Source organism: Cariama cristata, unplaced genomic scaffold (assembly GCF_000690535.1).
Source record: "Cariama cristata isolate BGI_N322 unplaced genomic scaffold, ASM69053v1 scaffold42637, whole genome shotgun sequence".
Classification (NCBI taxonomy): Eukaryota; Metazoa; Chordata; class Aves; order Cariamiformes; family Cariamidae; genus Cariama; species Cariama cristata.
In genome coordinates, this window is record NW_009625756.1 from 5,118 (window position 1) to 17,276 (window position 12,159).

The 12,159-nt window shown below is 36.0% G+C and overlaps 1 protein-coding gene across 1 annotated transcript in view; it reads left to right on the top strand.

The window, feature by feature from the left end:
* The window catches only part of NEK4 (NIMA-related kinase 4), a gene marked incomplete at its 5' end in the record, with an annotated part of 13,120 nt that extends 1,728 nt beyond the window's left edge, over positions 1–11,392 (top strand). The window contains 13 exons of the mRNA XM_009703722.1: positions 642–749; positions 1,421–1,575; positions 2,256–2,397; positions 3,244–3,666; positions 4,106–4,159; positions 4,398–4,541; positions 5,424–5,564; positions 5,951–6,017; positions 6,403–6,509; positions 7,845–7,933; positions 8,600–8,805; positions 10,361–10,494; positions 11,201–11,392. Of these exons, the coding sequence (XP_009702024.1) occupies positions 642–749; positions 1,421–1,575; positions 2,256–2,397; positions 3,244–3,666; positions 4,106–4,159; positions 4,398–4,541; positions 5,424–5,564; positions 5,951–6,017; positions 6,403–6,509; positions 7,845–7,933; positions 8,600–8,805; positions 10,361–10,494; positions 11,201–11,293 (1,863 nt within the window). The remainder of the gene's footprint in view (positions 1–641; positions 750–1,420; positions 1,576–2,255; positions 2,398–3,243; positions 3,667–4,105; positions 4,160–4,397; positions 4,542–5,423; positions 5,565–5,950; positions 6,018–6,402; positions 6,510–7,844; positions 7,934–8,599; positions 8,806–10,360; positions 10,495–11,200) is intronic.
* Between the last annotated feature and the right edge of the window lie 767 nt (positions 11,393–12,159).

The window sequence follows — 12,159 nt, forward strand, 5'->3', positions numbered from 1 at the left end:
TTTTCAGCAGGCTGCCTGTACCTATGGCAGCATGCCAATGTAAACAAAAATATCAGTCTGTTAGCTGCATTTTCTAAATTTATTATATAACAGACAGGAAGCTTTATACTCAAAAGTCTGTATTAGGCAAAACAACAGTGTTTAAAAAAATGAAAAAGAAATTTTAAGTAGGGAAATAAGCAGTGTTGCTGTGAATGTAAAATATAACAAAATAAAGCAAATGTGCTCTTGTATACCTGTGCAGCTCTTGCTGCAAACAACACAGAGTATAAATATGAGTGTCTATAATAAGCAAGAGCTGAGAGGAAGCTTTTCTTCCAATGGAAAATCAAAAGACTTTCATTTGCCACTTAGAACTGATACTGCACTTAAAAAGAAAACAAACAAAAAACCCTACAAACAGCAACTTTCTACACTTATTGTCAGAAAAAATCTGGTGATACTTGGAAGAAAATAATTCCGTTGATCAAAATTAAAGATAAAGAGTAAGACTGAAGCCAAAAGTTTGCAATGGAGTTTGGTCTTAATTAGTTTACTATCAGTAAAGGCCTCTTTGAAAGCAGGTGACTTAAGTCTGGAGATAAAGCTTCTACAATTAATAAAAAATTCTCAAAACTTTTTTTTTTTCCCCCTTTTTTCAGTCTGATGTTTGGGCATTAGGCTGCTGTGTTTATGAAATGGCTACACTGAAACATGCTTTTAATGCTAAAGACATGAACTCTTTGGTTTATCGAATTATTGAAGGAAAGGTAAAAACTTCTAAAATTTTTTTTATCTGTGTTTGGATTTTCTGTCTGGAAGTTGAGATTATCTTTTCCAATCAGAAATATTGCATGTAGTTATAAATATTTTGCATGTTACATGCATCATCATATATGTTGTAAGACTGGTATTTTATGGTGGAGTATGATATAATATCAGACCCAGGAAGTTATTAATTTGTAGATATTGCTAGAGTTTCTTGTTACCCTTTTGTATAACTAGCATATTGATCAATTTTTCAGAGTTCTGAGATTACTTTCTTAATTTGCTTCTGGCTTAAACATTGTGCAAAAAATTAAATCACTATTCACATGATGCCATTTTTCTGTTAGGTAAGACTAGCTTATTTAAGTATTTGTCTTGCTTTGGGATGTAATAAACTTAATATGGATTTATTCTATATAAATTTTTAAGCCTATTCACAGAACTTTAACTGCTGACAGTAGTAAAAAATTACGAACAGTTCTTAGACAAAACACTTAGGATTTCTATATTCTCTTTGATGTTAAGCACTTGGGTAACTTTCAGCATATGAACAATGGGACTATTTTTTGTGCAAAGTACATTGCTGAATATAACTGTCATGCATAAATAATCTAGCAGTAGCTCCTATTGACAAATACGTTAAATAATATCAGATGTCCCTTTCCTTTTACAGTTGCCACCCATGCCAAAGGATTACAGCCCACAGTTGGTAGAAATAATACGAACTATGCTGAGTAAAAAACCTGAGGAAAGACCTAGTGTAAAAAGCATACTACGACAGCCATATATCAAGCACCAAATTTCTTTGTTTTTGGAAGCCACAAAGGCGTAAGATATTTTCACTTGAATGATTCTGTGCAAAATATTCATGTTACTATGGTCTTTCTTTTACAGCATTTCCTGGTTTTTGTAGCAGGATAAAGTAAGTTCTGTTATGTGCAGTTACAAAGCATATGAACATAGTTTCTTTAGATTCTTTGAGAAATCAGAGGTAATTAGAATGAAAACTAGTTTTTTTCTGAAAATGCAGAATAAAACACTGCAATGGTTAGGATTGCACAGCTTATTCAGAGAGTTTAAAAAAAAAAATAAAAAAAATAGCACCAGTATTTTCAAGGAGGTGATAGGAAATACACATCTTTCCATATGGTTCTTTGAGGCCATTTATCAGCTGAGAGTTGTAATACCAAATTCCTTTTGATATTCACTGATGTAATTATTTTTCTTTGTCAAGTTTAGTCAGTTATCTTACTGCTTCCAGATGGGACTGATCTTGGTGCTATGCAGAACAAGTGTACATTGCTGGCAGAGTCTGAATGTTTTTAAGCTCCTTTTATAGAGATGAAAATGAGTATGTTGTTCAGAGTCTGTTGAAAAAGCCCAGTATGTTATACTCTCTATATGTAAGCTCTTTAATGGAGTGGATTTTTTTAATTAGTATAATCTAAAGAAATATCTTAAGGTATTGTTGATGATGATTGGATGAGCAACTTTTTTTTTCTTTACAGGAAAGCAGCCAGAAGTCATAAGAAAACAGTGACTTCTAAACCTAAAGATCCTTGTTCTGTGGTCTCAGTAAAGAATGAATCTCATAGCAGGAACGTTGCACACCAAAACCACTCCTTTGAGCAAGCCAGGAGAGACAAAGTTGTGAGATATATATTTTTTCTTTTTAAAAAAACCAAAACCCACTTGCTTTTTCTAGAGAAAAAACTCAGTTTTATAAGAAGTGCCTTAAACATTTGTGAGAACATAGATCTGATTCCTAGCAATGTGTAAAATTCATGTTAAGGAAGGAATTGTGTTTAGGCAAGAGTGGAAGTAAATAAACAGCTGTGGATCAGTAAAACTAATTGCAATGTCTTAACTAAAAGATGTTAACTAAACAATATCCATTTTTCATTTGTGGGTCACTATGAATTACTCATGGAGTATTTGAGGTCAAATACTTTTTCAAATATTTGATGACAAGTGGTAGTCATTTTTAAATACATGGTTTTGACTGGAAAAAAATAATTATAACCAAAAATTGTTTATTGTTGCATTCTTTCCAGTGGTAAGAACAAATCTTTTGTAATGGATAATCTTGTGCATGTTTTTTATTTTTGTAATGAGTCTGCTACTCTGAGTTTAAGCTTCCAGTGCTGAAATACTGAATGTATATGGTGTAGTACATCTTAAAAACTGTTGGTACTGGTTGGCTCCTCCCTTATGGAAGTGCTGAGGGAGTACAACTTTTCTTTCATGGTCCTGGTGAAAAGTAAGCGTACTGCATATGTATAAACCAATGCCTGAAATAGGTCATTTGCAAGTACAGTCTGTATGTCTTTAAAAATGTGGGTTGTGGCTTTTTTGAGGCTGTAATTGATCATAATTTCATTGCAGTTTATGTACTCTGGTATGCTAATGATTTTCCTTAGGTGCTTAGAGTATTCTTTCATATGTGCGTAATACCCAAAAGGTAATGAATTTTTTTTGTTTTCCTTTTAATTCTAGAATGAAGAAGATTGCATCATCAAATATAAAGCCGCCAAATTTTGCCCTTCAGAGAAACCAGCTGTTGAGTTGGAAGGAAAACCAAGCAATAACAATTTGAACTACCTGGGGGGCTCCTTAGCTACAGTTAGTGAAGTGAATATTGATATCTTACCATCTGAAAGGATAAAGTATGGAAGTGAGAACTGTGGCAGTGAACATATTCCAGAGAATAATAAAGCAAAATACTTCAACCTCCCAGGGAATTCTAAAATAACATCCAGTAGCCCACCAGTTAAGGAAGATGGACTACAGGAAAGAGCAAGGCAAGCTTTTAAAGCTGAAAATGTTGAGTCGAAGCAGTCTTCTGTTGATACAGAAGAAGATGGTGACACTTTGAAACTCCTGCAGCCCATATCAAAGGACCAAAAGCAAACTGACCTGGTAATACGTTAATGCTTACTTGAAAGAGACTTTGAAATAGACTTAACTAATGACTAGATCTTAAAATTTAGAGAGCTGCTGCACATGGTTTTTCTGTCAAAGTAGGACATTGCTGATGCAACTGTTGAGATGCTGAAGCAGCTGGGAGCCTTGGCTTCAGATTTGCAAAGGCAACATGGTGAAGTAGTTTTAGGCTTGCATCTAGATCATGGAAATTCTGTTTTTACGGGGAACAATTTTCTTTTCCAGCTGAGAAGAGAGATGGCAGGAATAGTTTTGTAACTTCTTTATTCTGTGTTCTAAATAGGCCTGGCCAATTTCGAGTTGGTCCTGATTTAGATGGGGGCTAACAGGTGGTGATTGTCTTTTTCTTTGCATTTTGGTCTACAATGAGATTTTCATACACACTTTTCTAATGAGAAATCACTATCTATTGTAGAGCTTGGATTCTACTGAAAAGCTGCTAGTACCGTTTGTTCCTGCTGTAATTCAAGTAAGTGTCCTCCTTTGAAGGTTTAATAGCTTAAAAATGCTGGTAGAGCAGGTATTTTTTTCGAACTGTCTATCGAGTAAGAGTTTATTGTGGTTGTAACAGTAACATGTTAAGGTGGATACAGTCCAAATAGTGAAGTGTCCTGTGTTGATTTTTTTTTTTTTTTTTTTTTAAAGTGTCTATGTGTGAATCTGGAAATGGCATATCTATGTTTTTTAAAAATACTTTTACTTATTAGGATGACATCTGTCACGGAGCTTCAGGAGATGCTCAGGAAAAAATTACCTCCCACTTGCAGCCTCATAGTTCTGTCAGTGCACCCTCTCTCTCACGGCAGCGGCGGCAGAAGAAAAGAGAGCTAGCTGAAATCTGTTCAGAGAAGGTGCAGATACTCAAAAAATAATTCTCGTCTTTCCTTAAAGATTCCTGCATTTTTTACTCTTTAAAAATAGGATCTATTTTTATAAAAAGGGTGGGGTTTTAATGCTGTTCTTGTTTCATGTGTATCTGTGTAACTTCATTGGTGACAACATGCAGAACACTCAAGATGTCCTTTAGAAGCAATCTGTGTAAATCTTTGAAAATCTCAATAACCCTCACAGGTGTGAGGTGAGTGTGCAAAGTGGGTGCAAGGAAACAGAGTGAACTGTGGGCTTTGCCTTTGCTGTGCTATAGTCTTTCCTAGCAATTTCCATCAGGACTTGTCACTGTTTGTCACGACAAAATATAGAGCAGTACCTTTCCTTGACTGTTGTGGGTAAGGCTACTTGTAGTGGGTGGGAGATGACTAGTACTTTAGAACAGAGACCTGTAATGGCTGCCCTGAGCTTATGAGTGCAAACTCTAGAAGAAAATCTTGGCATGCACATAAGATAGGGCTCCTGTCAATGCTTCCACACAGAGCAGAAATATTTCTTTGGGGAAAGGCACCGACTATATAAGGATAGAGAAGAGGTTGATTGGTGATTGATATCCTGGTGGTTTTTTTCAGGTTTCGCTGTTTTAGAGGGGGGACAGTTATTGCAAAGGCGTTAGCTGAAAAATTGTCTGGGTGGAGGGGGACAAGATGTAGGGATGGAGAGAATGGAAGTGGATGCAAGCAGAGGTATGGAGAGGGAGGGAGGAAGTTTGGAGATGTAAAGAGGTTACAGCAGGATCCAAAACCTCTGGCGTCCAACCTTACCATGCAAGAATGTCTTTTAGATTGCAGAGTACTCTAACTTTAAAAAAAAAAGGTATAATTCATGCTCACTTCTCTTTCAAGTTCAGGACAGTTGCTTCTCAGCCTTTACCTTTTCCTTCTGATGTGAATGCAAAGGCAACGCACAGGTGTGCAGAGCAGCATGGTGCTGAAGCCTCTGAACCTGGAAATAGCACCAAAATCAGTCAAGTTGCCATTTCAAAGGTTAGTGCTGAATACTATGTCAGCTTATTTTTGTCTCTCATTCCTTCTGAGCAGTTTGTTGTCTGGATGTATTCACAGTGAGTAAAGAAATTTATAGTAGCTTCCTGCCTAATGGAAGTCCTGTCCAGCACCTCGTCAGTGCGGGATGAGAGGCTGCCTTGCTGAACCATGGAGGTCAGAAGCTCCTTTTCTAGAGGGCATGTTAGTCTCATTGACCAAGACCATTTTGTAATAAATAGTTAAGCATTTGTTAGGTGATCAGAAGGTCTACTCTAATAGCTCTGTCTTCCAAGTCAATTGAAAAAGACTTTTTGCTTTATAGGTGATTAGATAACAAAAGCCATTATGATGATTCCTAATTAATATTACATTAACTTCTTCAGAAGGAGCGGCCCTTGTCAGCAAGAGAACGAAGGAGGCTAAGACAGTCTCAGGAGGAGATGTTCCCCTCTGGTAATTTTTATGTTTGCGTGTTAACATTTTATGTGTAAGTAGGCTAATAACTTCTTTGTGAAGAAATTATATCTTCTTGTCTACTCTTCACTACCATCTTCAGAAAGATGCAAACTAGGGGTCTTGTTCTGTTAAATAGAAATTTCTGTTCACATATCTGTATTTTTCTGCTTTTTAGTCAGTTCTGTTCAATTATGTTTAGTGGTGAAATGTACATGAAGCGCAGAGTATACACCTTTCAGATGGAAGCTTCAGTGTTTTCTCTTACTAGAATACCTACCTGCCTGTCTTCTGCCAGGTGATAGGCTTTTCTTGCATGACTGTGAAACTAATTCAAAATACATGCAGCTGAGTTGTAAATATTGTAAAAATGTCATCTTTCCAGTGATTCCAGCAAGACGAACTCCAAATAATGCAGTAGTTGAAGCAAAATCGCATATGGAGAATCATGTTAAAGTTGCTCAGTCGTCATCAGATTCCAGTATTTCTCAGGTAAACTGGGGTCATCTGCTTTTGAAATATTTAAAGGCAGGCACCATTTGGGAAGAACGTGATATTTTAAAAAAAAAAAAAAATCTATATGTGGAAGAAACTCTCAGTCTGTACAAGTGCACAGTTCTCTCTAAATATTGCTTTATATGTCCTGAGGTAGAGTACAGATCTCTGATCCATTTTTTGTTTGGCTAGATCAGTTTAACATTCCAGGCTCACTGTGCATTTTCACTCCAGTTGTCAGAGATGAAAAGTAGGGATCTCTTACTGATTGTTATGGGCTCTCTAAATTGCAGTGTTTATTTTATTTTGGAGGGAAAAAAGTTTATCCTGAACTATGCTTTAGTTACAGATCAGTAGTCTGCTTTAAATTTCTATTAATGACATGCTATCTTTAGCCTAGTACATCTAATTTTGCTTTGATAGTGATGTTTGAACTTTTTTTTTTCTGTCTGTAGTCGTGTTAAGTACATACATGTGCGTGTTGGAAATAAGAAATAGTTGCTAGATGAAAAGTGAATAATTTCTGTTAATGTTCTCTTCCTTGTCTAATTGGAAAATCTTTTTTAAGGTCTTAGATGTACATTTGACAATTTTCTGCAACATCAAGGGAACAGTATTAATACTGATAAATGCAGAAAAGTAATAGTGAAGACATTTTCGTCTGAAATTCAAAGCGTAGGCTCTATTTTCCTCAGCCCAGCACTTGCATGGAAAGTATTTTGCATGTTTTACCTACGTGTGTATGCTGGTATAAGCAAAAACTGGTATCTAAATGCAAAAACTTCATCTGCATTCACAAACTGAGATTACATAAGGTTTGTATGCGTGTGCTAGTGATGTTTTTGCATATTTTGCTATGCAGTGAACACAGGACTGTAGAGACACAAGTGGTTAAAATCTCTGTGTTTTAGGGAATGCTGGGAACTTACTGAACTGACAAAAATTTATTTAAATACTATTTTAAAATGTATATTAAAGACCAGTAGACGGGCTATGGGTAATGACTTTATAATATAGTTGGCAAAGAACTGACAGATACATGATTTAATTGTTTTTAATAGAGGCAGTTGGTGAAGCATTTATAGCGGTTAAAACTGGGTGACTGAGATGTAATGCTAGTCACATGAGCATTTCATAAAGTATGTTGATGATGTCCTGTGTATTAGCTTGTTTTTAAAACCAAAGATTATACCTTTTAAATATTATCAAGCTGAGTCTGTAAAAATATGCTTGTTGAAAATGTTTCTTCCATGTAAGAGCAGTAGTTCATGCCATATTGATAAATTACTTTCAGCTATGAGAATTTTTGTCATTTATTCCCTCTTCACTTAGAGAAAGAGAGAAACCCATTGCCTGTCTGATAATGAGTTAAGCTCTTCCACAAGCTCTACAGATAAGTCTGATGGTGATTCCAAGGAGAGGTAAATATTTTTTTTAATACGATGTAAGAGTTTTCACTGATATATTGGACCTTGGCTTGGAGTGGGGGAAAAAAAAATGGCAGGAATTGCTTTCATTCACACTTTATCTCTACATAGTGAATGACTGAAGAAGTATATGATGCATAAAGAAAATGAACTCTATTAAATTGTTGTCTGTCTGTGAATATAAACTTTCCATGCTGAACTTTCTGGGACATGCGATTGTGTACCTCTGCATTTTGTCAACTGTAGCTTCCCAGGAAACCAGTCTTCCAGCATCAAGGGACATATGCTGTCAGGATGCATTAAAAGCATGAGTTAAAAGGTGCCAATGTGCTTCCTTTCCACTGTGAATGAGGTTAACTTTATTTCTGATTTTGTCAGTGTAAGCAACTTTTCAAAAAATATACTTGTTGCAGTGCCAGAGGTGCACCTATACAGGTAACAGTACCCAATAGGATTGTGAATTTTTGCTAGGTGAATGGGCTCTGAGCCTTTGTTAGATGAAATATTGCTAACGTTACTTCTTGTGGTACAGTTTTATCAGTAGCAATTTAACATGGAATATTTGGCAGGACCTCACTAAACACTGAAAGTCCTCTGAATGCAAGGTGGAAGTTGCATCATGAACGGTGACTGAATTACATCTTGTTTCTCCTCTAATAGAAAAAGCAGTATGAATGAAATGAATGACTTAGTGCAGCTAATGACACGGACACTGAAAATGGACTCTAAGGAGAATTCTGAATACTGTGTAACCTCGACTCCAGCCCCAGAGTTTAAACTTCATAGAAAGTATCGAGACACTTTGATGTTGTATGGAAAATCACCTCATGAATCAGAGGAATTAAAATTTGAAGAGATTTCTTCAGGTCTGTGGCCCTGTTACTGCTTTAAAAGAATGGTTGTCAACGGCTAATAACCAAAGAAAACCTGCTAGTGGGCAACAGAGGACAATCCAGTCTTATTTCTTCTCAAGTCTCAACAGTGCTTCCAGAAGTAAACATCTTTTTAAATAATTTTGTGTGCAAAACTGCTGTAGCTGTGGTTCCTTGCCAATGAAAGGAATGTTTGATTGATCTGTGTAATTATTAATAGAAGAGAGAAAGCTGGTCTGCAATATATTTTTCCCCATGTGACTTCTACTTAGAAGCTTCCAAAATGAACAGCTGGAGTTGAGTATTTTGAAATAAGATTTTTAAAGCATTCAAATGATTTGATAGCTGTAAAGCTTTATGAATTATGGATAAAGCTGATGTTGTACACAAAGCATTAAACACAGTGGAGGTTTGTACGAGTATAGAAGTTCACCCTCATCGCATAATTTGGGCAAGCTTATTTTTCCTACAGATACAGGTGCAAGAATTGAATCGCTTTTTGTATTTAAGGTCTGGTTTAGACCTTAAGTATGTCTGTGTATTCCAAAAAGCAAGAAAAAAAATTGTATTTGTTATGACTGTACTTACTATGCAACAAGAACAAGTGAAAGAGCTGAGTAGGTTTTTGAAGTCTCAGACCTTCTTGTGCTTACTGTTGTAAATGATAAGGATTCTACTTCTAACTAGTTTGGTGATAGGTAAAGCAATGGGACAACACTGGATTTTACTCTGGTAAGTTGATTCTGCCTAGCTAAAGTAAAATACATTGAAAGAGTTTGTCTCTAAACAGATAATGACAAAATGTCAAAGGTACAAATTTCAGTGGTATTTTTTTTTCCTGTACGTTTTTCTGACTCTAAATATTGTATAGTGAGATCCTCTGGCTATTGACTTACTACCATTTGGGTTGACAGGGGTACTGCATTTCTAAACTGAAACTTAATTAGATCAGCTATAGGGTGCATCACCTTCTGAAAATAAAATGAGTGTTGGTGATTTCAGTGATGTAAAAGAGCAAGCTAGTGTTCTCAGTTCCTAATGGAGGCCTCCCCTTATAAAATGACTCTCTTGTTGGCAGCTTCAGCTGGGGAGCAAAAGATTCAAGGGCTGTTGAGACAAACAGGCAGATGGCAGAAATTATGCCATTAGTGTTTTGCAGTGATTAAACTTTTTTTTTTACATTTGATGTAAGTGCAAGTGATTGAATTATTAAAATATTTGGGTGGTGGTATAGTTTAGGCAATAGTACTTTTCATTTAAATAATATTTGTCTACAGTACAGTATACAGGAGCTACCTGAAATGAAGTTACAGGGACCCAATTGTGCAAACTGTGTCTTTGTACTGTCCAGTGTCTTAAGAGTCAGCATCTGAGTGCTGCTGATTCACCATGTTTGTTGATTGTTCAGATAAACTTATTTCATGGAAATGATCAGCTGGAATTCTGTGGTGATACTTAGTTGTCCCATATTCTTCTTCTGCATAGAGTATGAAAATTGACTATATTGAAAGCAATTGTTACTGCATTTATTTATTTCATGTTTTCATAGGTATGCTACCAGTTCCTGACAAAATTAGGAGAATGGTTGAAATCCTGAGATCTGATGTGGTGCAAGGATTGGGAGTGAAACTTCTTGAGAAGGTGTACAGCATCATGGAAGAAGATGATGAAGTAAAGAGAGAGGTGAATGTCTTTCATAATAAATTTTTTTAATTTCTTTATAAACCTAGATGAGTGGGGTCTTTACTTCCTCCCCCCGCCTTTTTAAAATAGATATAGTAGTGCAAACCTTGATTCGAAAAAGTGTTTATGTAGTCACTGGCAGGCAAGGGCCCAAGTATATTGCCATTTTCAATCTTAAAAAGTTTGATTCTGAATGTAGACTACGTTCAACTGCAAATTCTTCAGAAAGCATAGGAGCTTTAGAATTGTACCATGGTCCCTGAGTTTGTGGAAGATGCAAGGGATGCATATAATTTTACTCTGTGGTGTTTCTCCAATAATAGTTTCTTTTGACCAGTAATTTTTTGCCTTCACATTCCTTGCCTCATGCCCCTTATGTCCAAAGTGAGAAACAGTGTAATGTCTGTTCCTAATAGACGTGAGCGAGCAATACTTCCAGCTCATTTGATTCAGAACTTGGTTGCAAATTAAATACTGCATGGGTAGATAGAGCCTATGAAGATCTGATTTGTATTTTAAATTGTCAGGTAGGATTTAGAACAACGGATTCTTACATTTTTCTTCCCTCCCATCTATGTTGTCAAACTTCACGTTGCTTTCACTTGAGTGCTTTGGTATTGTGTTTGTTAGTATTTTGGTAGTTCCTACCTTTTTCAATGTCAGTAAATTTTATGTTCTTGTTTTTTTGTGTGTGTGTTCTAAATAGCTGCAGTTGCGGGAGCATATGGGAGACAAGTATGCAAGTTACAGTGCAAAAGCACGCCATCTGAAATTTCTTGAAGAAAATGTGAAGTTCTGACCAGAGCCTTTTCCTTAGAGAAAATGACTGGTTTATAGCTCATTTGATAGATTGGACTAGCTTACAAAGCACGTTTATCCATTGACCTCCTTTGCTGGAATAAGGAGGTGAACTTGCAAAAAAACTTTGTAGTTTGTAACCAGGCTGTCACTTTCTCAGAAGAGAAACTGTTTAGTTTAGTTTTTATTCTCTTAATGAAACTTTTAAAAGTTGCTTTTTATAGATGCAAAGAGAGACGAATACCAAGTTTTGTATACAAAGGAGTGTCAAAAAAATGATGTTTTGGTTTGATTTGTCATAGCAAAAGGTTTTTGGTATGGTCACATACTAGGTATGGTAACGAAATCTATGCCAAGGCTATAGTGTGATAGGCTATAAGCTATTACATCAAAAGTTGCAAAAACTTAGCAGGGAGAAACAATTAGTAATTTTTGTAGCACCAAAAGCCCTCCAGGTTCTGTAAATTGCCAAGTTAAAGTGCTAAAGGGGGTGGCTTTTAAGCAGAGCCTTTGCTTTTGTGTTTAGGCAATCACCAAGGTGGTGGAAAGTATTTGGGAACTGGATAAAGTAAGTCTGAAAATGTTTGAAAGGAATACAGCCATGGTTACCATGGTCCCAGCTGGAGAAGTCACTTTGCCTTGCAAATGCTAATGCCTTTTAGGAATGAAAGTGCCCAAGACCAAGGTCAGTTAGAGAAAGAGGTGTCTTAAGTTTTCCCTGTCTTTGCATCTAGATCATGTTGCTACACATGCCCAGGCATTGTCATGTACCATCACTACAGAAAAAGCACATGTTCTTTTTAAAGGATAAAGAAGTTAAAGGGAATTGAATTTGTAAAATAAAATTTTAAATGCACAACCTGTCTC